Source organism: Mercenaria mercenaria, chromosome 6 (genome assembly GCF_021730395.1).
Source record: "Mercenaria mercenaria strain notata chromosome 6, MADL_Memer_1, whole genome shotgun sequence".
NCBI lineage: Eukaryota > Metazoa > Mollusca > Bivalvia > Venerida > Veneridae > Mercenaria > Mercenaria mercenaria.
In genome coordinates, this window is record NC_069366.1 from 85,874,132 (window position 1) to 85,899,539 (window position 25,408).

The 25,408-nt window shown below is 34.7% G+C and overlaps 1 protein-coding gene across 8 annotated transcripts in view; it reads left to right on the top strand.

Moving 5' to 3' along the window:
• The window catches only part of LOC123548325 (dynein axonemal heavy chain 5-like), a 146,568-nt gene that overhangs the window by 110,172 nt on the left and 10,988 nt on the right, over window positions 1-25,408 (top strand). For 6 of the 8 annotated variants that reach the window (XM_053546534.1, XM_053546536.1, XM_053546531.1 and 3 more), the window contains 14 exons: window positions 3,821-3,946; window positions 8,320-8,389; window positions 8,669-8,922; window positions 11,552-11,705; window positions 12,553-12,717; window positions 13,531-13,757; window positions 14,061-14,179; window positions 14,587-15,035; window positions 16,858-17,073; window positions 17,693-17,830; window positions 18,126-18,253; window positions 23,185-23,353; window positions 23,742-23,897; window positions 24,133-24,471. In XM_053546534.1, coding sequence (XP_053402509.1) covers window positions 3,821-3,946; window positions 8,320-8,389; window positions 8,669-8,922; window positions 11,552-11,705; window positions 12,553-12,717; window positions 13,531-13,757; window positions 14,061-14,179; window positions 14,587-15,035; window positions 16,858-17,073; window positions 17,693-17,830; window positions 18,126-18,253; window positions 23,185-23,353; window positions 23,742-23,897; window positions 24,133-24,471 — 2,710 coding nt within the window. Of the gene's footprint in view, window positions 1-2,894; window positions 3,018-3,820; window positions 3,947-8,319; window positions 8,390-8,668; window positions 8,923-11,551; window positions 11,706-12,552; window positions 12,718-13,530; window positions 13,758-14,060; window positions 14,180-14,586; window positions 15,036-16,857; window positions 17,074-17,692; window positions 17,831-18,125; window positions 18,254-23,184; window positions 23,354-23,741; window positions 23,898-24,132; window positions 24,472-25,408 lie in introns of all 8 variants that reach the window. The other 2 variants (XM_045335501.2, XM_053546538.1) reach the window with 1 other exon arrangement.

Here is a 25,408-nt window from a genome sequence, read left to right on the forward strand (position 1 = left end):
AAAATAGAATTTATCATTGAAGCAAAATCCAAGTAGCTCAAAATCCGAAGGTGTTATGGGTATCAAACGATATGCACTTTTTATATCAGACTTAAAAAGTTTACAGTGACGCCCCAAATCTTGAATCATTTTTACGGCCTCATCAAAACTGGTATATTGTACTGTACACAAAGCTGGGTCTGTATAATCATTGACGGATTCGCCTGGAGGATATGAAAGATGATGGATCATTCTGTACTCTCCAGGGGTTTCTTTTCGACCAAGCCAACAGGGGAGACAATTAAATTTGGAAGTGGGCGTTCAGTGAAAGGACCAGCTACCCTACCTGCCTCTATTTCTTTCTTTATTTGACTCTGAATTATCTCTGGATTAAGTAAAGTGGAACGGAGATTATTCGAATCACGTGGGGAACGTGGGCCCGAATACTGGATCGGAAAACCATACTTAAAACCATTTAATAGGAATGCCGCCTCAGTTTTATTATAAAATTGTAGATAGTATTCCAACATTGCCAGTTTTATTGGGAATAAGCCAGACTAAGAGTGTCGAGGTTGCAAGACTCCTGCGTGTTATACTGCGCCCTTAATTTATTTACCGATTTGGCCTCTATTGAAACCACGCCCTCTGTAGGGGCCTCGAAAATTTCTGCCTCGAGATGATCTCTGAAAGGCCGGTGTTTGACCTGTTTGTATATTACCAGCAGATACAGGAGTGGGACAAGTAATCTCTGGATGAGGCCCATTGCATTTCGTGCATATATGTGGGAACCTACAATTGGGCCAAGTACATCTTCCATTATTAAAATCCAGACACGAATACCTCGATTTTGCAACTGATTGAACTTTTGGAGATGATTTAACTTGCATCATACAACGCCACCATAAATCGTTGTTGATATTTGACCATGGTGCAGGGGATATAGCCTGGCGCAAACGAAACTGCTCATCGTAAGTTCTCCAAGCGAACCCCCCTTGACGCAAAGCACACTCCCGAATATTATACATGTAGTGTAATATTTCATACACTTTATCGGCATGGTTAGACAAATATATGGAAGAGTAAATAATGAATGCGTTGGTCCACTTTTCAATACAGGTTATTTGATCTTTGCACACTTTTGGAGTCGACACAATATGAAAATCGGCGTCTAATCCAAACACAGAACCTCTACAAAATTCTGACAATTCTACCGCCCCCTTGAGCAATAGTGCTAAATTCACATATTCGCCCCTGCATATTTGCTGCTTGAGCGAGGTAGGTACATGAGCGGCTAAATCATCGTCTGCTAGACGCATAATAGGCGCCGAATTAAAATTGCTTGCCACGTGGCCATTCGACCTTGCCGCCGATAAATCACTAACCTGAGAGGGTAGAACTGATAGATTTGCATTCTGGTTAGTGACGCCACACCCCGTCGCTAAATTACTATTATTACATTGTAAACTGCCTGTTTGCGGAATTATACCAGAAGCATTCATAATTTGTTCAAAGTCGATAAAATTTGACTTACCGGCGTCAGACTGCAACAGGCTCTCGTCTACCAATTCCTCAAGGTCGTCGGCCATGCGCTTTCGCCCCCTGGTTTGCCTGCCTTCTTGCTCATTTCCGGCGTCACGCTGTGCCGGTGCGTCCTGCACGGCGACTGGTTGTTGGTCCCGCTCCTGCCTCGGAAGTGGCGGATTTCGCTGATTCTCGTGCAGCTGCACGTCTGCGCCCCTATTTCTATGCCCCTGGGGATTCCTTTCTCGTAGTTGCCTGTCCTGGCCCGCAACATTTCTTTGCTGGCCTCTCCCGGCTGCATGCTGATGCCTTCGGCGGCCTCGACCACGTGGCATTATCAAGACAGAATTTCAAAATCAAATTCTACGACCAAGTAAGTATTGTTGTCTAAAGTTTTCTTGTGTTGAGAGCGACGCGTCGATATCTGACTGAGAAAAGTGCACGGGATTTATGTGCTTATATACTGTAGCGACTTTAGCCCGTTCGTAAACAGCAGAGCGGGAACCAACGTGAGACAGCGAATGCAACGATAAAGCCCGAGAATAACCAAATGCATAGCAACCGATAATGTTCGTCATATCAAGACAGATGACAATTTCTCCGAAAAATAAATTGAATTATTTTAAAGGAAAATAATTTTTATTATTATTTGATATTTTTGCCATCAGAACATTAAAATAAAGGTCTTGGCTTTTTTTAAATAAAAAGTGTAGTAAAATTTAATAAAAAAGAACAAAAATGTCAGAAATTCATTCCATTGGCATTATGATTATGCTGTCTTATTAAGCAAAAATTGCAGAAAAAAAGCTGTTATATTTTGGCATATAGGACATTCTTGTCAGGCTTTTCTTGTAATGGTTGGTAGGGTGTTTGGCAAAATGTTTATACAGTAACATTTAAACAGAGTTTAGTTTGGTATAGGTGGTAATTTAGGTATATGCAGTAGTGTTTTGATAAGTGCAGTAATGTAAAATGAATTGATAAATGCAGTACAATGAATTGATAAACGCAGTAGAGTAAACTGATATATGGAGTACAGTAAATTGATAAATGCAGTAGAGTAAACTGATAAATGGAGTACAGTAAATTGATAAATGCAGTAGAGTAAATTGATAAATGCTGTACAGTAAATTGATAAATGCATTTTTACAGTGAATTAACACTTTGATAAGTAGCTGGTTATGAAAATTGTAGGTCAGATGTGGTCAAGCCTTGAAATTTTCATGAATATCCATAAAACCTTAAATTATCAAAGCTTATAAATGTTGATTTACATTACATAGATACTGACAGTGCATGGTTTATCTACAGCCTTCCTGTGGCATTAATAACTTTGCCATTTTAAGATATATGATTTTTTTTTGTATGATAATTTCTTACTTGAAATATCACAGATTTACTGAAGTGGATGACTTAAAATGGTTTACAAAAACCATGGGCCGTGTAATAGGGGAGGAATGTGGAGAAATGTATGTCTCGTATATCGAGAGTACACATTATTTTGTTGACTTCTTAAGGTATGGTATACAAGAGAGAAAGTTTACCATATCCCTCACCATTACTAGTTAACCCTACTTGTTTTATTAATTTATTATTTTATTTATGCTTGTTCTTTTTTGCACAGAATGCTTTTACTAACTGAGTGCACCAATTATTTAATTTTTACCAACTTACTGATACCCTCTTTTTGTTGTAGCTTGATTTTGCAGGAGATTTCAACAGAGACTGTACAAGATTTTTGCTGTGACATTTCTTCGCTTCCTAATCTTATTGGACAGCTTACCTGATATAATTCTGTAGACCAATCTGAGTGCAAATACAATATGTAGAAATTGCCACCGTCTGAATCTATGTACGAGAGATATGTGGTCCCTTCTGCTGACATTAGAAACAAAACTTGAATATTGTGTGCATGCATTGTATTTGAATTCAGTATTTCACATCCTTTCAAAATGTAGCAAGATGCATTGTTCTGGAGCTTGCTATTTTAGAAAGAACAAAAACATGTTGTAAAAATATCTAAAGAAATTAAGTGTTTTTCTTTTATTTCTCAGGATAGCGAACAGTTTCTTGCTACATAATTTTTCACTTTTTATATTGCTTAATTCTAACATTTTTTGTGTAATTTCTAACACAAGAATATGATTGACAGTTGCAAGTAGCCAGTCAAATCAGATGGGAGGAGCTAACAACTAGAAGGAGGAGTCTAACAAGAAATTAACCAATGACTTTACTTACATGTAGGAATCTTATTTAGCCAATCACAAGAATTTATTATAAATATTTTCACCAAATTTTCTCGCTAATAACTACCAAATAGGTTTGTCTCACCTGAGGATTATTCCTGGTTTGAAAAGACAATTTTGCGTGTTGTATCTGAAGAAATGGATGAGGAGGTTTACCTTCCATATGTGAAACCCACTTTCTACTTCACAGACTTCATGAGGTATAAGTTTAAACAACAAAAGATTTGTTTGAAATGGGTAACTTGCAGTTCATGTTTTAGGTGGCTAGTTTTTGTGGGGTTTTGGCATGTTAAAACAGTTTTGCCTATGATGGTTTGTGTTTTAAATGTAGGCTTTTTAATCTAACATGTTCATCAAATTTTTGGAGGAATAAGGTAAGATATTTTGCTCATGTTTTTCTAAAATTGATGCCCGAGCAGGGATAAATAGGAGTATGCAAAATCAAAAAGCTTCAGTGTAGATTATAGTTGTGTTATTTGAGTGAACCTGCATGTTTTTTTTCTTATCCTGATTTGCATGTGTCTGGTTCTTTTTTTTGTGTGTGCGTATGTTTTCTTTTAACCTTTTTGATACCTTTTTCTACTTTAACATTGTAATATGGCATGATAAGTTGGTTTCAGTATATCCCTATAGTAATGAAATTCCTTTTTTTAGCTCACCTGAGCAATGCTCAGGTGAGTTTTTCTGATCGCTCGATGTCCGGCGTCCGTCGTCTGTCGTCTGTCGTCCGTCGTCTGTCAACATTTAGCTTGTGTATGCGATAGAGGCTGTATTTTTCAATTAATCTTCATGAATATTGGTCAGAATGATAACCTTGATGAAATCTAGGCCGAGTTCGAAAATGGGTCATCTCGGGTCAAAAACTAGGTCACTAGGTCAAATCAAAGAAAAACCTTGTGTATGCGATAGAGGCTGTATTTTTCATTTAATCTTCATGAATATTGGTCAGAATGATAACTTTGATGAAATCTAGGCCGAGTTTGAAAATGGGTCATCTCGGGTCAAAAACTAGGTCACTAGGTCAAATCAAAGAAAAACCTTGTGTATGCGATAGAGGCTGTATTTTTCAATTCTTCTTCATGAATATTGGTCAGAATGATAACCTTGATGAAATCTAGGCCGAGTTCAAAAATGGGTCATCTCGGATAAAAAACTAGGTCACTAGGTCAAATCAAAGAAAAACCTTGTGTATGCGATAGAGGCTGTATTTTTCAATTGATCTTCATGAATTTTGGTCAGAATGATTGCCTTGTTGAAATCTAGGCCGAGTTCGAAAATGGGTCATCTTGGGTCAAAAACTAGGTCACTAGGTCAAATCAAAGAAAAACCTTGTGTATGCGATAGAGGCGGTATTTTTCAATTGATCTTCATGAATTTTGGTCAGAATGATTACCTTGATGAAATCTAGGCCGAGTTCGAAAATGGGTCATCTGGGGTCAAAAACTAGGTCACTAGGTCATATCACGTAAAAACCTTGTGTATGCGATAGAGGCTGTATTTTTCAATTGATCTTCATGAATTTTGGTCAGAATGATTACCTTGATGAAATTTAGACCAAGTTCGAAAATAGGTCATCTGGGGTCAAAAACTAGGTCACTAGGTCAAATCAAAGAAAAACCTTGTGTATGCAGTAGAGGCTGTATTTTTCAACTGATCTTCATGAAATTTAGCCAGAATGATAACCTTGATAAAATCTAGGCCGTGTTTGAAAATGGGTCATCTCGGGTCAAAAACTAGGTCACTAGGTCAAATCGAAGAAAAACATTGTGTATGCAATAGAGGATGTATTTTTCAATTGATCTGTACGAAATTTTGTCAGAATGATTGTCTTGATGAAATCTAGGTCGATTTTGAATATGGGTTATCTGAGGTCAAAAACTAGGTCACTAGGTCAAATTAAAGAAAAATCTTGTGTATGCGATAGAGACTGTTTTTTTCAATTGATTTTTATGAAATTTGGTCAGGTTGATTGCCTTAATGAAATCTAGGTCGAATTTGAATATGGGTCATCTTAGGTCAAAAACTAGGTCACTTGGTCAAATCAAAGAAAAAACTTCTGTATGTGATAGAGGCTGTATTTTTCAGTTGATCTCATGAATTTTGGTCAGAATGATTGCCTTGATAAAATCTAGGTCGAGTTTGAACATGGGTCATCTAGGGTCAAAAACTAGGTCATATCTAAGAAAATGCTTGTTTTATCGCAAGAGACCAATTTTTTGGTCCAATCTTAATGAAAATTGGTCAGAATATTTGTTTCCTTGAAATCACTAGGTCAAACATGTTTTACTCTGTTATGGAGTGTTTCTTAGGTGAGCGACCTAGGGCCATCTTGGCCCTCTTGTATATTTCTCGACTTAACTTTTGTTAAATTGTTAAATGTCTTTGATTGTAATTAAAGAATAACAAAAGTTAAGCTAAAACAGCGAGGAAAGAAGAAGAATCATAGGAAAAAGAAGAGGTACCAGTCTGTGTATGTTAGCGGAATCTGTGTTGTGAGCAACACATAGCTTAAGTTTAATATGACATCAAGCCAGAAGGATGAAAATAATTATCTTGCCTTGCATTTTTTATGTTAAATTTCGAAGTCTAAATGTGACACTGTTTTGATTGATTTTAATTAAAGAATTACGAGTGTAATGCTCAAGAAGCGTAAAAAGAAAAAGCGTAAAAAGAAGACTACCAGGTAGACTGCTATCGTACTACAGTGTTATCCCCTTACAGTGATGTCATACCCCTAATGTCATTTATTGTAGTTTTTAAAAAAAAACAGTAACAATATTGTTTCGTAAAATATCAGTGGCGTGCACAGTTACCAGGCTTTCAGTAATTGAGATTGTAGTATTACCTGTTCAGGACATACCGTTATATATTACCATTATTTAGGCATTTTCAAAAAATTAGACAACTGTTTTGGTGTTACAGGTTATAGCTTATAAATTGAAAAATTGCTCATGGCTTGAAGAGAAAACCGGGGAATAACTAACTGCTTTGCTTTTTGAAATTAACATGAAAATTACATATTTAACACAGTGTTAACTAACATTCTGCATTTTGTTGTAAAATGTATTAGTTTTACAGTGTTGTTTCAATTAAGACAGTACATCAGTAAGTATAGTATATGAAAGATGTTTTAAGGTAATATTTCACTTTGATCAATTTAGAGGCCAGTGGGATATTATTGTGGCTCTGATGAAAAAAGCACTGTAAAGTATCGTTTTGTCGAAGTTTTGTGACAATCTGTTGTCAAGCATGAATGCATTCCTGTCAAGTTTTATTGATAGCTCTAGTCTCAGTAAAAATAATTCTACATTGATATAATACTAACATTTTGTGAACAGTTTTAAAATGCAAAATTAACAGTAACATCAAAGTATTGGAACTAACGAAAAGTTAAACAAGCTTACCGGTATTAATAAATATGTACATTTGTTATGTGTTTACTATAATTTGTACAAATTCCTATAATATATTGTGCAAAAATATAATTGTAATTAAAAATATAAATATCTTGTAGAGAAATTTGGAAACAAAGTTGACAGGTTTGCTGAAATGTTTCTTAGTTACAATTTACAGATTTAAAGATAATTTCACAGGAACACTTTAAGCATCACAACTTTGTTTATTTAAAATATTTGGGATTATTTTAAACAATATTAAGCATTTAAAATGACAATCTGTAGCTAGAAATTCTTTTGAACACACATTATCTTGCAGAAAACTTGTAGACTTGATTTTATAGCACCCTGCTTTATTTGAAGTTGATGCAGTTTGAAGACACAGTCTTGCTAAAATATTGAATGGTTATCTGTTATGTCTCCCGCACCACTGTGTTGGGAGACATATTGATTTACTCCTGTCTGTGTGTGTGTCCATCCATCAGTCTGTCACAAATCTTTTCTGCGCTCTAAGTTGAACATTTCTCATCAGATTTTCACCAAACTTGAACAAAATGTGTTTGTCAATAACTCCTCAGCCAAGTTCGATAACTAGCCAAATTGGCCGAGGCATTTCAAAATTATGGCCCTTGAACTACCGAAAATACTGATGCCAGTGATACAGGTCTTGGTGCATGGTTGACTCAGATACATAATGGAGAAGAAATGCCAATCAAAATGATCAGGCAGCTGTGGCAGACATGTGCTTTTTTTCAAAAGCAGCTCTAGTTTTTTACTTATTAATTTCGATTCAGGATTAAAATACTTTTGCATGAATATAGGTTACAGAAGTTACTTTAAGCATGAAATGGTTTTTTTTTAAAGAAATCTTTGGCACATGTGCACATTTTGTAATTTTATTATCTTGACAGTTTTTTTTCATGATTCCCTTGTATCAATAAGAAAAAAGAGTGTTTATGAGTATTTCTAGAATAATTTTTTTGTAGGGGTTTGATAATTAGCTGATTTAAAATAGAAACATTTTAATGATACATTTTTTTTATGTACAAGACTTTACATAGCATACCAAGTAAAATTAATCACATTTGATAATTTCTGTTATTAAATAAAAACAAGAAGTTTTTTTTTTGTTTGTATTTTAACTCTTTAAAAATATCTTATTGTTGCCATGGTTACAGAGATGCACCAGAGGCAACCGGTGATGAGCCAGAGGATGCTGACTTTGACATGCCCAAAATATATGAACCAGTAAGTTTCTTAAAAACTCAACTAATGTCTTGATACAATATAGTACATACTAATGTGATTGTGTCACCAGTTTCTTGAAGAGTCAGAAACTGGATTTATAAGTATAGAATAATTCTTTGCACTACAGGTTTTTTTTCCAAATTTTGTTATAAAATAGTCTAAATGTTGTTTCATTTTGCCATTCTGACCACCTTGGCCATTATGCTATATTGCCGGATTCGAACAATGGTTAGCTCTTGACTTAAATGTTTCAGAACTTATTTGTTTTATTTTTAACAGGTTCCAACATTTGAGGCCCTTGAAGAGAGATTGTTGATGTTCCTTCAACAATACAATGAGAGTATCCGAGGTTCTGGAATGGACCTGGTCTTCTTCAGAGATGCCATGACCCATCTGGTGAAGATTTCCCGTATTATTCGCACACCTAGAGGCCATGCCCTGCTTGTTGGTGTGGGCGGGTCTGGTAAACAGTCACTTACCAAACTGGCCTCATTTATTGCTGGCTACAAAACATTCCAGATCACACTGACCAGGTAGTGTATTTTTAGTAACACATACATTTTTAACAAAATTTGAGCCAGAATGCTTATCAATAGTTAACATACATGTTCCTGTCTTTAAACTCTTTTTTCTTGGCTTTGAAATTTTGAAAAGTCAATTGGTCTGAGAGCTTCAATTGGCACTACCATGCCCATCATATTTATGCTTAGTACAACATTTGTAAAACATTTTTTGAGTAGCATACATCAAAATTGATTTACCAGTAATGACAGAAATGGAGTTGAAAACCTCTTGAGAGATGATGTAAATTTTGTAAAACTGTATGAAAATAATATTAAGAACTCTATTTGCAATTGTCATCTGCAGTAAATCTAGTAAACTAAGTATTCTAGGTCAGTAATGTATTGTTACAGTTCTAATTATTAATACTTAATTTTACTCTTGGTACTTCTTACAATCTTGAAGATTATTTCTGTAATATACAATCATTGATATGTATGTAATCTACATGAGTGTATATCAAAATGAAAAGTGGTTGGTCTAAATAAGTGTATTTTACAGCTATAATTTAGAAATAATTTTTTCCCCCTTTGATGAAAAAAGTGACAGGAACTCGTGAGTTGCCTCCCTTCACTTTGATGTAGTACATTGTTTTAAACATCTGTTCATTACAGACATACATGTGATGCGTCCCGGATTGTCCGGGATTGTCCCGGAAATTACATACTCGTCCCGGTACCCGGACAGTCTTGAAATGTCCGGGAAAAATAAAAATACAGGAACAAATAAAAATAATCCCCCCAAAAACTTGTTTTTTTGTCTATAAGTTGTTGAATTTTACACAATAAACAGTCCCCGGTGTCACATTGTTTATTTCTAATCAGTTTCATGCCCTCGAGCGGGACACGTGTTGATTAAGTCCGCTTTGATCACTCGACGATCTTTTGATGACACTGATTAAGTTACAGTCAGTTGTTATGATGACCCTGATTAAGAACTGACAGGATTATGCAATCAGTAACTGTTTTATGGTACTTAAATTAGGAACAATAGTTGTAAATCTCTTTGTTTTTAGCACGTTGGCGGAAAAGCTACATGTAGCCTTTATGGAAGAGATTATTGAAAACGGTCAATTAAACGATATTTATTTTGAAAAGTTGTAATAATTTCAGATCAAGATCGATTGTCACACATATTCTAAATTAAAATATTGAATGCCTTTGCCGACCCACCCATGGAAATTGACCCGACTCCAAATATTTTATATTGGCGATTTTATTTACAAGATTTATTTTATTCCTTTAAGGATTCAATTTAATTATTAGATAAATGTTTAAGCTTTAGAATGATACCAAATTAGCTAGAATCTAAATCACGATGACCAGGTTGATTCTTCGTATATAGTAAGTCTCCTAATTCTGTTCACCTCGGGAACGCAATAAATTCACGTGCCGAACTATATATGTGTATTACCCATACATGTATTTACCTCCCTTGGAAAGCTAGACAACATTTGCAGCAAATTAAAACATTGTAAGCGAGTGAACAATGTTTATCTCGCAAAACTACATGTAATATTACAATATTTTTGCATGAAACAGATGAATACCAATGTCACGATGTATGTCCCGGACAAAAGGTAAAAATCCCAGAAATTTTAACTCAGAATCCCGGAAATGTTCTGAAAAATTATGGCATGTATGAATACAGAGCTACTTATCTGGAATACACACTGCTCGAAAGATATGTTTGTTGTACAGATTAATTTGTTAAAAGTGTTATTAAATGTGAAAGAATAAAGATATTTACTCATTGGAAGTGATGTTAACCAAGATATGGCTGGCATTGACTGAAATTTGACTGTTGTTAACTGAGATATGAGTGTCATTAACTCAGATTTCACTGTACAGTTATGAACTATTTGCATTATAGTAATGAGAGTGTAATACAAGAGGCTAAATTGTTTCATTTAACAACACAAAAATGTAAGAAAATCAGAGAAAAGTCTTTTTTGTCAATCTCTTGCCATTTTACAACTACTTTTTTTCAATAAATAACTAAAAACAGTAATTGTTGTGTTATCTCCCTTAGTCTTGGACAGCCGTGAGTCTATAAATGTTGTTATTTTACCAATTTCATATTGAATATTGTATATGCAGTGGTTCGTTCATACTTTTTCACAGATTGCAAAAAAAGAACGTTTTCAACTTTTATACATACACATTAGCACTTTCGTATATCACAGATATTTGGATTAGTTTTATTTCATATGTTATTCCATGTATGGGTCTGTTGTGATTAAACCTCAAATGGGGGTCACCAAATAGCCTTCGTATAGGTTCAAGTCTTTTATTTTATGATCAATGTGAGGCCATGGTGAATTAGTCTGTAGTTTTTCATCATAGGCCGTTAAAGCCTGCTTTTGGACATGTTTTTGTTGCCGAGTTCACAAATTATTTTTTAAAGATGTACTTTTGCAAGCTCATTTGGCCTTTAAGTTAAAAGAATTTTTCCCATTTAACAATGGCTCTCTTACTAGTGTATTTGTACATAGATGTTATTTGCCAATTTGCTACCAGATTGTTGAAAATAGTAAAGAAAACTGAATTAGAAGTCAGCATTTTGTACAGTTGGTTATCTGTAATTATAACTATATTTAAGGTCATACAATGTGTCGAACCTTCTGGAAGATTTGAAGTTCCTGTATAGAACTTCTGGACAGCAAGGAAAGGGAATCACGTTTATCTTCACAGATCAGGAAATCAAAGACGAAGGCTTCCTGGAATATCTGAACAATGTCCTCTCATCTGGTGTTGTAAGTACATGAGTAACATACTTTGAAACCAGTCATATTTGCGGACGATCGATTGCCTCAGTCCATGAAATTATATCCTAAGGAACAAAATAAAATTCCCTTTTCATTTTCTCTTCAAACGATGAAATCCACAACTTCATGTCTTCATGAAATAACTGTTTTGGTCAAAACCTAAAATTTCATGACCTCGAAGTTATAAGATTTAACGGTATACTCTGGGGAAATATGCTGATTTGATTTGTTGAGAGCACTGTTTGCACTATTCCACAAAAAAAATGGCAATAACTGGCAACAATACAGGTCCAAAATTTCTTATGGTGAGTATATAATGTAGCAAATACTGACACCTCTTCATTCAATATTACTTTCAGGCAGGTCCACAAAACAACATATTGACCTCTTCACTAAGTCTGTCAGTCTGTACAGTTGATAAAAGTCTTAAGTTTTGTAATGTTATTCATTAACCCATACCTTGCTAAATTTCTAAAAATTAATGAATTTGTCCATCTTCCAATTTAGACAGTACCACTAACAGTTAAAAGGGGTGCTTACCAAAAAGATACTGGCTGAATAGCAAACAGTGCAGATCATGATCAGACTGCATGGATGTGCAGGCTGATCATGATCTTAACTGGTCGCAAAGGCAGAATGAATCATGTCCAGGATGGGAAGGGTTACGACAAAGTGTTTGACTTATTAGTTATATTTACAGAGATATCAAAAGAATGTTTTCTGTTATTCTCTCTTTTCATTTGGTATGTTAGGTCAATATATACTTGATTTCTTAAACACAGTTTCAGCTTTTTTTCGGGAAATTTGTTCAAAACAGTTTCTTTTTCAATTCTAGGTAGCTAACTTGTTTGCCAGAGATGAGATGGATGAAATCTTGGGTGAACTGATCCCAGTAATGAAGAAAGAGTTTCCACGAAGACCACCATCCAATGAGAACCTTTACGAGTATTACCTCACACGCGTCAGGAATAACCTTCATGTTGTACTCTGCTTCTCTCCAGTAAGTCTGTCAGGAAAATAATTTTAAGATCAAGGCATTTGTTGGCATGATTTATTGTTGGATATACCATGATTCAGAGTTCTTATGAATAGGATTTTAACAATGAGGGCATTAAACTGTGTGGTTGAATATCCAAGCATCTAAACACTTCTCTTTAGCTTGTCTATTAGAAAAACAGTAAGATATTCTACTCACCAAGAAGCTGGTGTCATTGTCGGCATCACACCTTAAGTTTTCAGTTTTAAGTCTTTAAGGACAGCTGTTGTTATGTTAATGTGCTTATGAAAAATTATCTACATTGATACAAGGAAATGAACATACTGTCATGTAGCCAAATTTGGTGTTGTCTCGCAGCCAGCCTGTTGTGTAATGCAGAATAAACAACCGTTGATTTTCTACTTAGTTAGACTGACAAAGGAGTAGAGCCATGTTAGAATTATATTTGGAACATACTTGGTAGAGATCTTAATTTTTAAGTACAAAAATCATTTGGAATTTAAAATATCAAAGTTTTGACTTTGTAAGGACCTCTGATATTGATTGGTTAAGGGCTTGCCAAAAACAATGTCCGTGGGCATTTACAATATTCTTCCGCAACTAAAAGCTGACAAAAAATGTCTTCAGATGTCATCTTTTGGCATACTATAATGCACTCCAGGAACATAATGTTAGAGCCTCAGTTTGAATTTGTAAATGTATTCTTAATTATATATAGTATATTTCTTAAGCTGGGAAGCATTTTATCTTTCAGTGTTATTCCATAAAAAATGAAATGTTTCTGATATATATCATGATCAAACTTTTTTTTTGTAGGTGGGTGAGAAGTTCCGTGCTCGTTCCCTCAAGTTTCCAGGTCTGATCTCTGGCTGCACAATGGATTGGTTCCAGCGCTGGCCGAGGGATGCCCTGATTGCTGTAGCTGACCACTTCCTGTCACAGTTTAATATAGACTGTACACCAGAGGTGAAGAAACAAGTGATCCAGACTATGGGTTTAGTTCACGATGGCGTTGCAGAGTCTTGTACTGCTTACTTTCAGAGGTAAATACATCCCTAGTTTTTAAGTTTAGTAAATTGTTTGTTTATACTAAGTTGATTAAGCTTGCCTTGGAATAAAACTTGAGTCTAATTTGAATCTCTCTAGAGGTTCCTTGAAACTTTTGGCATCATTTGAGAATATGTTTGTGGCTCATGTGGAGCTCAAGTCCATAACCTTCTTTGTTGAATGGCTGATACTTCCAATGGCAGTATCAATTTTTGCATGTTATACTTCATTGTAAGTTAGTTAATAAAGTTGAAGCAGAATGTTACAATATAAAAAAACTGGTTTTTCATACATTTCAGATATCGACGTGCCACCCATGTGACACCAAAGTCGTACCTATCTTTCATCAACGGTTACAAAACAATTTACACAGACAAGAGGAATGAGATTGGTGATCTGGCCAGTAGAATGAACACTGGTAATTATAGTCTGTCAAAAAATTTGAAACACCCAGAATATTGCAAAATTCATTATTAAAATAATCTAAGGACAAATATTGATACAATAAAGTCCTTATCAAAGACACTGCATGCAGTGCACTAAAATTTTAGATTTTTAACTTTTTTGATAGGAAAAACATTTTCAGTCAAATGAAAGCTTACCAATCATATATTGAAAAAGGCAATCTGAAAATAGTTTAACTTTTTTATCCTTCATTTTTTAAATGAAAGAAAAAAAATCAGTTGCATTTTGTGCACCTTTGTTTCTCTGCCAAAAAAAAATTTAATGTCTTTGATGATAAGCTTTGTGGTTATAAACAGTTTCATAGAAGAAAGTAGTGAAATACTTCAGACTATTGTTATGCTTTAATAATTTGTGCTACAGGTTTAAAGAAGCTCATTGAAGCATCAGAAGCTGTAGCAGTCCTTGAGAAAGAACTCGCAGTAAAGGAGAAAGAACTCGCTGTAGCTTCCAAGAAAGCTGATGAAGTCTTGAAGGAGGTCACAACGAAAGCTCAAGCTGCCTCAAAGGTCAAAGAGCAAGTTCAAAAGGTCAAGGACAAAGCTCAAGCTATTGTAGATGCCATTGAAAAGGATAAAAATATTGCCGAGGCCAAGTTAGAAAAGGCTCGTCCTGCCCTTGAAGCAGCTGAGGCTGCCCTGAACACTATTAAACCAGCAGATATAGCTACTGTAAGAAAGCTTGGAAAGCCGCCACATCTTATTATGAGAATTATGGATGTTGTGCTGCTGCTGTTCCAGCATAAACTGGATTCTGTTACACCTGACCCAGAAAAGCCATGTGTGAAACCATCTTGGTCTGAATCATTGAAGGTTTGTGTTGTTTTTTCCTTTCGGAAATATGGATAGCATAGAATTCAAAATTTATTTATTAAGGGGCTTTTTTTTGATAGCTGAATACAACATAAAAATATTGAGCAACTTGCTACTGTGAAATCAGAAATATTTATGAGCAATTTTTTTCTCATCTTTTGCATGTTTATTAGTTCACAAAATTGGTCCAAGTGGATTTTAAATGTTTGTATTGAAAAAAAAATTGTGACTCAGAAGTTTTGGAGATGTATTGAGGTAGTCTTGATTTAAGGGTGGTCTTAATGCAAGATTGTACTGTATGTTGGAAAAGTTAAAAGGGAAGTCACTAAGGATAAGAAGTGTAAATTACTTTGCCATTAACAAGGAAATTCATAGTTTTTGTGTTTTCACATTTTTGTATATTAAATACTAGATTGCCCACTTAACTCAAAAGCATACATGTCATACGTCCCGGATTGTCCCGGAAATGACATACTCGTCCCGGTGTCCCGGACAGTGTTGAAATGTCCCGGAAATTTAAAAATACAGAAAACAAAAATAACCCCCCAAAAAACTAATTTTTTTTTGGTCTATAAATTGTTGAATTTTACATTAATTAAACACAATAAACAGTCCTCGATGTCACATTGTTTATTCCTAATTATCCGATATCAGTTTCATGCCCTCGAGCGGGACACCTGTTGATTAAGCCAGCTCCTATCAACACTCATATTGAACGCGCCCCGCAATCTTTTGATGACCCAGATTAATTTACAGTCAGCTATTTTGATGACCCTGATTATGAATTGACAGAATTATGCAATCAAACACAGTTTTATGATAATTTGATATTAGGAACAATAGCCGAAAATCTCATTGTTTTTAGCACATAGGCGGTGAAGCTACATGTAGCCTTTATGGAAGAAATGGCTGAAAACGGTCGATTAAACGATAATTATTTTAAAAGGTTGTAATCTTTTAAAATGTAGATTGATTGTCACACACATTCTAAATTAAAATTTTGACTGTTGAATGCCTTTGCCGACCGATCCATGAAAATTGACCTAACCCGAAATATTTTATATCGATTTTATCTACAAGATTTATTTTATTCCTTTGAGGATTCCATTTTATTAATGATTAGATAAACATTTAAGCTTTAAAATGATACCAAATAAGCTGGATTCTAAATCACGATGACCAGGTTAATTCTTCATATGTAGTAAGTCTCCTAATTCTGTTCACCCTGGGAATGCAACTAATTCACGTGCCGAACTATAGACGTGAATTTACCCTGTTTACCTCCCTTAGAAAGCTAGACGACATTTGCAGCAAATTATTCCTAAGTGAGTGAACAATGTTTATCTCCGGAAACTACATGTAATTTTATGATATTTATACATGAAACAGACAAATACTAATGTCATGCTGTATGTCCCGGGCAAAGGGTAAAAATCCCGGAAATTTTAACTCAGAATCCCGGAAATGTCCTGAAAAATTATGGCATGTATGCTCAAAAGGGAGAGTGCAGATATATTAAGCTCAAGTTTTGAGTTAATTTTAGATTGTCTTACGTTCTCCATGAAAATTGGAGGGGACAAGTCATCCCCAACCCATGTAGGGAAGTTAGCATTTACTTGCGGAGAGAAGGTTATGAGTCTACCAGTACAGAATCTGGGAAGACTGGTTTGGTTAAATGCCTGAAATAAGTTGAAAATGGTGCTAAAGACAAAACAAACAAGCAGATACATCCAGTACTTTAAATATGATGGAGAGAAAGAGAACACTTGATATGTATTGCTATCTGTAAAGTGAATTTATAATTTTTCATTAAAATTTTCAGATGATGGCAGGAACAAATTTCCTGGGTATGCTTACATCATTCCCGAAGGATACGATTAACGATGAGACAATAGAGCTCATACAGCCGTATTTGGACATGGAGGATTATAACCTTGAGAATGCCAAGCGTGTGTGTGGTAACGTTGCTGGTCTTCTCTCGTGGACAGAAGCTATGGCCGCTTTCTTTGCTATCAACAAGGAAGTATTGCCATTAAAGGTACAGACTATTTCAGCTTTCTTCTATATTATTGCAATACAATCACTTTGGTAGTTTAATGGTAGAATGCCTGCTATTAGTTTGGGAGGTCATGGGTTCACTCTTTGGCCTGGTCATATCAAAGACATGAAAAATAATAGCTTCCTCAGTTTGGGTTCAGCATTAAGTGGAATGTATTAGGACTGGTCAGCATAGTGTCGGTATGTGACTGGGTGGGGTATCATGTCACATGCCTATGGCATGATATTCCAGTGAGGCAGCACTATGAAACTGGGCAGTGCACTCACTGCTACAAGCAGACACCGCTGTTTATATGTCCGAAAATTTGTTGAAAAGACGCTTTAACCGAAACACTAACACATATTTCTTGTTATGGCAGTAAACCTGTGTACATGTATTTTTTTGTAAAATGGAAGCATCATTATTGAATCATGGATGTCGTAATTGTGTTTTCAATTTGATCAAATATATAAAAGAGAAGTGGGTCATTATCATGCCAGATGAAGCAAATGTTCTGTCTAAAAGGATGGAACATTAGATGACATTCATTTCATAACTGCTTCTTTGAAAGAAATGTTTGTATCTAGTAAGACTGTATTGAACATGTGTTGTTTTACAGGCTAACTTGGCGGTGCAGGAAGCAAGATTGCAGGTTGCTATGGCAGACTTGGCTGCTGCCCAGGCCAAACTGGATGAGAAGGAAGCAGAATTGGCTGTTGTACAGGCAGAGTATGACAAAGCTATGTCCGAGAAACAGGTATTATTCTTATACATTTAGACATCAATATTACTGAGTGGCACAAGAAAATGTCAGTGGGTTTTACTTTCTTGCTGCAATTTTCCCCTAAACTGACTTTGTTTAAGAGATGAAAATTTTAATAAATTTTCACGCTGCCAACTTTTCTTGCACCGCTGTTGTTAAGTTGAGGTGATAAATGTTTTGTTCTTTTAAAAGGCCATAAAACCATTTTATTTTCAAAGAATATTTTATGGAAGTAGTTGATCATTGCTGTCTGTTCTAGGTAGATAAATTTTTTGCGTAATTATTTTAGAAATTGATGGATGATGCGGAGACATGCAGAAGGAAGATGAACGCTGCCGCTGCACTGATTGAGGGTCTCGGAGGCGAGAAGATCAGATGGACCGAACAGAGTCATGAGTTCAAGGCTCAGATGGGAAGGTAGGTTTATGTGACAGTTTGAAAATTGGGTTGGGAGTAAAGGGACAGGGAAATTCAGTAGATAAACAATTATTGTGAAGTTCTGATAAATAAAGTAAAAAATTATTGTAAGTAATTTTTTAGATGACAGGATGGAAAAATGCTTAAGGAGAAAGGAGAAATACCCGATGATTTTTAGCTAATCTGATTTTTTGAAAAAAAATGATGAGTTATTGTCATCACTTGATCGGTGTCGGCGTCAGCGTTGCCAGGTTAAGTTTTATGTTTAGGTCAGCTTTTCTGCTAAACTATCAAAGCTATTGCTTTGAAACTTGCAACACTTGTTCACCATCATAAGCTGACCCTGTACATCAAGAAACGTAACTTCATCCTGCTTTTTGCAAGAATTATTGCCCCTTTTGGACTTAGAAAATCAGTTTTCTTGGTTAAGTTTTATGTTTAGGTCAGCTTTTCTCCTAAACTATCAAAGCTATTGCTTTAAAACTTGCAACACTTGTTCACCATCATAAGCTGACCCTGTACAACAAGAAACTCCATCCTGCTTTTTGCAGGATTTATTGGCCCTTTTGGACTTAGAAAATCAGTTTTCTTGGTTGAGTAATATGTTTAAGTCAGCTTTTCTCATAAACTATCAAAGATATTGCTTTAAAACTTGCAACACTTGTTCTCCATCATAAGCTGACCATGTACAGCAAGAAGCAGAACTCTGTCCTGCTTTTTGCAAGACTTATGGCCCCTTTTTGACTTAGAAAATATCAGATTTATTGGTTAAGTTTTATGTTTAGGTCAGCTTTTCTCCTAAACTATTCAAGCTATTGCTTTGAAACTTGCAACAGTTGTTCACCATCATAAGCTGACTATGTACATCAAGAAACATAACTCCATCCTGCTTTTTGCAAGAATGATGGCCCTTTTTGGACTTAGAAAATCATGGGTAGGACAATTTTTCTATTATACAAAAAAAAATCAGATGAGCGTCAGCACCCGCAAGGCGGTGCTCTTGTTTAAGGTAACATAATGTTTACCATAATTGTCTGACGAGATGAAAAACACTTATGATTATCATGTATAAGCTAACGTGGGATAACATTTGTTTTTATATAATACAGATATTCTGCATTTGAAAGGTAACAAGGATAACAAGGACAAGAAAATGAAAATAAAAACCTGTGTTGTTTCTTTAAGATCACATCAGAATTTCCTCTTTTCCCTGATTTGTTTATACAATTTTCCCATATTTTGTGAAACGGAAAAAAAACATTGTACTATACTTTTATGATATTACGTAAATAATTATCATCGTAACAGAACTGAGAATATTGAGAAATCAGAGGCACACAAAGATACATACACTGCTTTTGATAGGTACTGATGCACATGTCCTGTGAACTTATTGTCAAAACAGAAATTGTTGTTTAGTATCTGACCAGATGTACTATATGAACAGATTGTACCTTCAAAAGATAGGGTCAGCTTTTCAATTTTTTCTTGGTATAGCAAAATTTAATGCAGTGGGACCTTTAAAAATGTGTTGGTTTTAACCTTGGTCATGTATTAAATGATCAAATGTAGGTCAAGAACTACTTTTTTTCGCTATTTTTTGCCTTTTTGTAGAATAACTTGTGGGAATATTTAGTATATTTCTAGGACATAACATTTCATAAATTCTGTAATAAAAGCCTCACTTAATCATGGGTTAGTATGTTAAACCATGGTCACTAAAGAAAAAATACCTACCAACAAAATATCATGTAAGCTGAAATGAAAAGAAAAAGGAGACAAAAAGAATTTTTTTTTCTCCTAAAACAGGAGTTTCTTGTAGGTTTAATGTAAGAGATACTGTTAATTGCAAGGATTAGATCAAATAATCGAAAAATCCAATTTTCGAAGCTGTGTAATATTAGTAAACACAAAAAAAATACATTGGAAAGATAACTTTGTAAATAAAAAAAAATGGCAAATGTTAACTTTGAAATCATCTTTGTAATGTTGATTATAAACTGGTAAACTACATGCAGACAACAGTAGTCTGACAGCAAAAGAATGGCATTTCTGTACACATATGTCGATATAAATATTCGAATGTTATTTCAAATATTTTGTTCCCATCCTTCGTTAATTGCTATTTATAGATTTGCAGTCTTAATGGATGAACAATGGTCAGGCACTAAATGAGAAGTGAAATTTTAGCAAAATGAGAAATACAAGTTCCTTGTAAGTTTCTGATTTTGTTAAAATTTTACACCTAAAAAGCTGAAATATTGTTACTTATTGTACATTCATTGTTAACCTTTACCCTGTTAAATGTCTAAAATGGATTTGTCTGTCATTCAATTTGAGCAATACCATTTATTATTCGAGGGGGTGTTTGCTGGCAGTGCAGACCAAGATCAGCCTGCACAGATGTGCTGGGCTGATCTTCGTCTGCACTGGTCACAAAAGCAGAATCACTTGCTGCCAGCAGGATAAAGGTTAAAGCTTTAGTTAATATGGAACAATAATCTTAGATTGTTGCAGGGAATATCATATATGTTGTTAATATAGCATTTGTTCAATCCATACAAAGATGTAAAATCAGGTATAATTGTTTAACACTCATTTTATACTTAAAAAAAAAATTTCAGTAAATTAAAGGTCCAATACTAAGGAAAGTGAACATTTTAATTTCTTTTAAAAAGCACAGAAACTATTTCATTTTATTGGAAAATGAAAGTTGGTATGTAGAAATTTCGAAATAAATCTCAGTATATGTACAATTATTTTTCTATGAAGTATGAAGAAAGTTAAAAAGACCTGGGGGGTCATTCTGTCGATTCATTGAAATTTCAACATAATACACATACATTTCTTTGAGTTCCAAAGACCTTCTGTAAATTTTGACCTGCCAATCTTCATTATTTAGTGTCTTGCAGAAGTCTATGCACTGGCTATGAAAAAAATTGCCAACTCACTTTCCCTTAGTAATGGACCTTTAAAAGAAGGAAAATATTTTGCCATGATTAATGTAAAAGAAATTAGTAAAGCAATGTAAATAAAATTCTTTAGCAAATCAATTCTTTAAAATCAAAAACGACTTTGAATTTGTAAATCGTGACATCAGAAATAGTGATTTAAGTTTATACATTTAGTAAGAGATATACTGTCTTCTACAGGCACCTTGGAAAAAAATATTGGCAAATACAGACCAATTAATTAGCAGATGGCGACCTTTCAGAAAATGAATTTGATGTATTAAGAGCATTATATATAACTATAATGATTTAATTTGATATATTGTTAAAAGCATTTTCAGAAGTTCAGGTTTTACAAGATGTTTTGCTATAGTGAGTTGTCGTGCTCATGAACTTTGAAATCTTGTTATATATTGTACTATTTTGTTGTTTTGTTAGTCATGTGTAACTGATATTAATTATGGAAGTTGAATTGTTAAGCAAACTTCAGGGAAGGTACTGCAACTGTTTTATTGTTATGGTAGTGTAGGAACTGAAAACTGCAGCTTATGTCACATAGTACTGTGCATGCTCCCCAATTCCACTTTTTTGTTATATTCCCAATACAAAGTATTTGGGGAGTATATTGGAGTCACTCTTGTCCATCTGGCTGTCAGAGTGTCTGTCAGTTATTCATTTATGGAAGCACATTTTCAAAACTGTTTAAATCATTTTTAAGTAACTACACATTAATGACCACTTATACTATACAAGATATATGAAAACTCAGGATTCTAGATTCAAGGTCAAGGTCACAGTTGGATGTCAAAGGTCAAAAAGCTTCTAAACAGCTGGTATGATTTTCATAAAATTAGTATTACTTGTTTACCTCATCTAGAGGGCTTGCAGAAAACTTACTTTCTATGTATGAGAGCAACATCCTGGCATATTAATCACCATTATAGATAGCTCCAGTTTTGATATAGGTTTTCAATTTCTTATTTTAATTTGACAAATCTTGGAAAAATGCTAAATTTCTCAATAGTCATTGGCAAGATCAGTCTAACAAAGGAATGATTTTCTCAGTTACCATCTCTGCATTTTCTCAATGCAGTACAAGTACAAATTTACACAAATAAGAACCAGTGGATGTAAAATTTAGAGAAAAACATGGAAAAAAGTTTAAAGATTTCATAGACAATGTGTGTTTCAAATTAGACAGCACATGACATGCATAATCATTATCTCATGGGTGTTTGAGTATAAGGCTTTCCTTTGTTTGATTGAATGTTCGAAACCAAGGAACAGATATAAATTGACCACTATAAATTAAAAAAATAATAATATTAAACACACTCTCCCCCCTCCTCCCACAAAGGAACTAATACAAAGCAGTGTAGTCAGAAAGTAATATACCAACATAGTGCATTTGCGCCCAGCATGGATCCAGACCAGCCTGCGCATTCCGGTTTCTCTAATTGCAATAGGCATGGATCCTGACCAGACTGTGTGGATGCGTAGGCTGGTCTGGATCCATGCTGGTTGCAAATGTACTGTTGGTTTTCTCATGGTGTGGCTTGTCCTAAAACTTGCTGCCAATTTCATGGACATAGCTTTCTTTTATTGCATGCCAATTAAACAGGTATGTGCCACTTCTTATGTTTGAAAAAATCACAGCAACAAGTAACATCTATAATCTCACACCTGATGGCACATGTAGTTAAAACATATCGTTCACTCATAATTTACTTATACAGTAACTGAGAATGCTTAAAAGTTGCATGACAGGAGTACAAATGCATCTTGCTGATTTTCAAAATCAAAGCTGTTCTCTAGTCAAAGCATTACATTATTAAACACCTATTTTGATAGTTTTAGGACAAAAAGAAATTAATAAATTGATAAATGCAGGTTTTTCTGTCTTCCTGTACTTAGCTAGACTATTTGGCAAAATTTGAAATGTATGTAATATTTCCTCAATCATTCCTATTATTTATCCAGACTTGTTGGTGATGTGTTGGTTTGCACAGCTTTCTTGTCCTACTGTGGACCGTTTAACCAAGACTTCCGAGCCATACTCTTCAAGAACTGGTTCAAGGAACTCAAGACGAGAAAAATTCCTTTCACGCTCAATCTCAACACTATTGACATGTTGGTTGATCCAAATACTGTAAGTCTTTCTGATACATTTTAAAGGGGGTTTGCAGGAATCCAACCAAAGTTAATGGTTCAGAATGTTTGGTACAGGCTGTATCTACCAAATAATTGAGGTTCCTTGCTCTGAAATGGCAGTACAATTCAACAGTTTTTATTTTATGTTAAATACTTTTCATTGTTTCAAGCTTTGAATATAACAAAAAAAAAAAATTGCATATACATTTCTTCAGTGTTATTAATTGTTATATACTGTCCGCCTTGTGATACATGTTTTTGAGGTTAGTTGTGATCACAAGAGATTTCTTATGGATAAGAAGCAATGATGGCTACCACACCTTTGTGATGGTGTCTTCCAAATGTTGTACAATATTTCTGATGTGCTGTTTATACTCATTAATCAGATTGCGGAATGGAACTTACAAGGTCTACCCAACGATGAGCTGTCGACACAGAATGGTATCGTTGTAACAAAGGCTTCACGCTACCCACTTCTCATTGATCCTCAAGGTCAGGGTAAAAACTGGATAAAATCTCGGGAAGTCCAGAATGAGCTACAGGTACTAAAGTTTGGTTGTTATTGTTGTTTTTAAGCTTTGATTTTCATAAAGTTGTGGCAATACATTGTGAATATTTATAAGTGTATACTAGTGTGTAAGCGTTCAAGTTTGCTAAAGGAATGATTCAGAGCAGATTGTGCATATCCAGTGTAACGTTTGAATTAAGTTGTAGTCTTAATTATTAATTAAATGAAATTTCAAAATTAGTTGCTTATTCACATTTATTTCTTTCCAGCTGACGGCACTCAACCATAAGTATTTCCGACAACATCTTGAGGATGCCATGTCCTTGGGGCGCCCACTCATGATTGAGGACATCGCGGAAGAATTGGATCCAGCTTTAGATAGTATTCTTGAGAAGAACTTTATAAAAGTGGGTTCGACCTTGAAAGTGAAGGTCGGAGACAAAGAGTGTGACATCATGAAAGGGTTTAATCTCTACATTACAACAAAACTGTCTAACCCTGCGTACACCCCAGAAATCTATGCTAGGACATCAATCATTGACTTTGCTGTCACAATGAAGGGACTTGAGGACCAACTGCTGGGTCGTGTCATCCTTACTGAGAAAGCTGTAAGTTGATTTGTATTTTTGTAAAATACTTTATTTTTGTTTGCACAAAGTTTGTGTGGTATCAACCAAGAGGGTTATTTATTTGGAACATGAATTCAGTGATATTAAACCTTCTAAAAGATCAAATAAATTTGATTTTTTTTATCTATCAGGATTTTAAATTTGATGGATGAATACTACCTCAGAATCCACCGAAAACATTTTCTCCAACAAAGAATGATTTCGCATAAGATAAGTTCATTTTTATAAAGTGAGTGAATATTTTGAATGAACAGATATGTATATTGTAGCAGTTGGTTAGCAAATACAGTCTAACCTGTCTTAAGCAGCCAGCCAGGGGAAGCAGACAATTTGGCCGCTTAAGCCAGGTGACTGCTGATCGGAGGTGCAGCCATTATATGTATTTTTCAGAATTCTGACCAGTTTAGCCTTTAGACCCATTTCTTTTCGGGTTTTCTATTATTATTTACCAGGATACAATGACGTGCGTTTGCCTTTGCAGTACGAATGATCTTCTTAGCAATCTGAAACTCCGGCGTGTTTTTTTTTTATAACAAAAATTGTTACAGACAATTTTCCAACTTCAAAACAAGTTTGTTTACAATTTTCGCCATTTTGGTAAGGGAAGCTGCTCTCCGCGCTTATTGTATACGCTAATTCTTAGATTACCGTTACGTACCGTAAAAGATAGAGGGGTTTATAGTTTTTTCCAACACATTTAATTTTGTATTAATTTAATAGTATTTTGATGACAGAAGTATAAGAAAATCACAAACATTATGCTACTAATTAGTTATCGAGTATTATCTTTAACCGAGATCAAACTGTGAACAACAAAATTGACACAAGGTGACACGTTAATTGCCAATAATTACTGGCCATTTGATCATAACAAAAAGGGTATTACACCTTTGGTTATCAGTTTTAATTGAGAAGC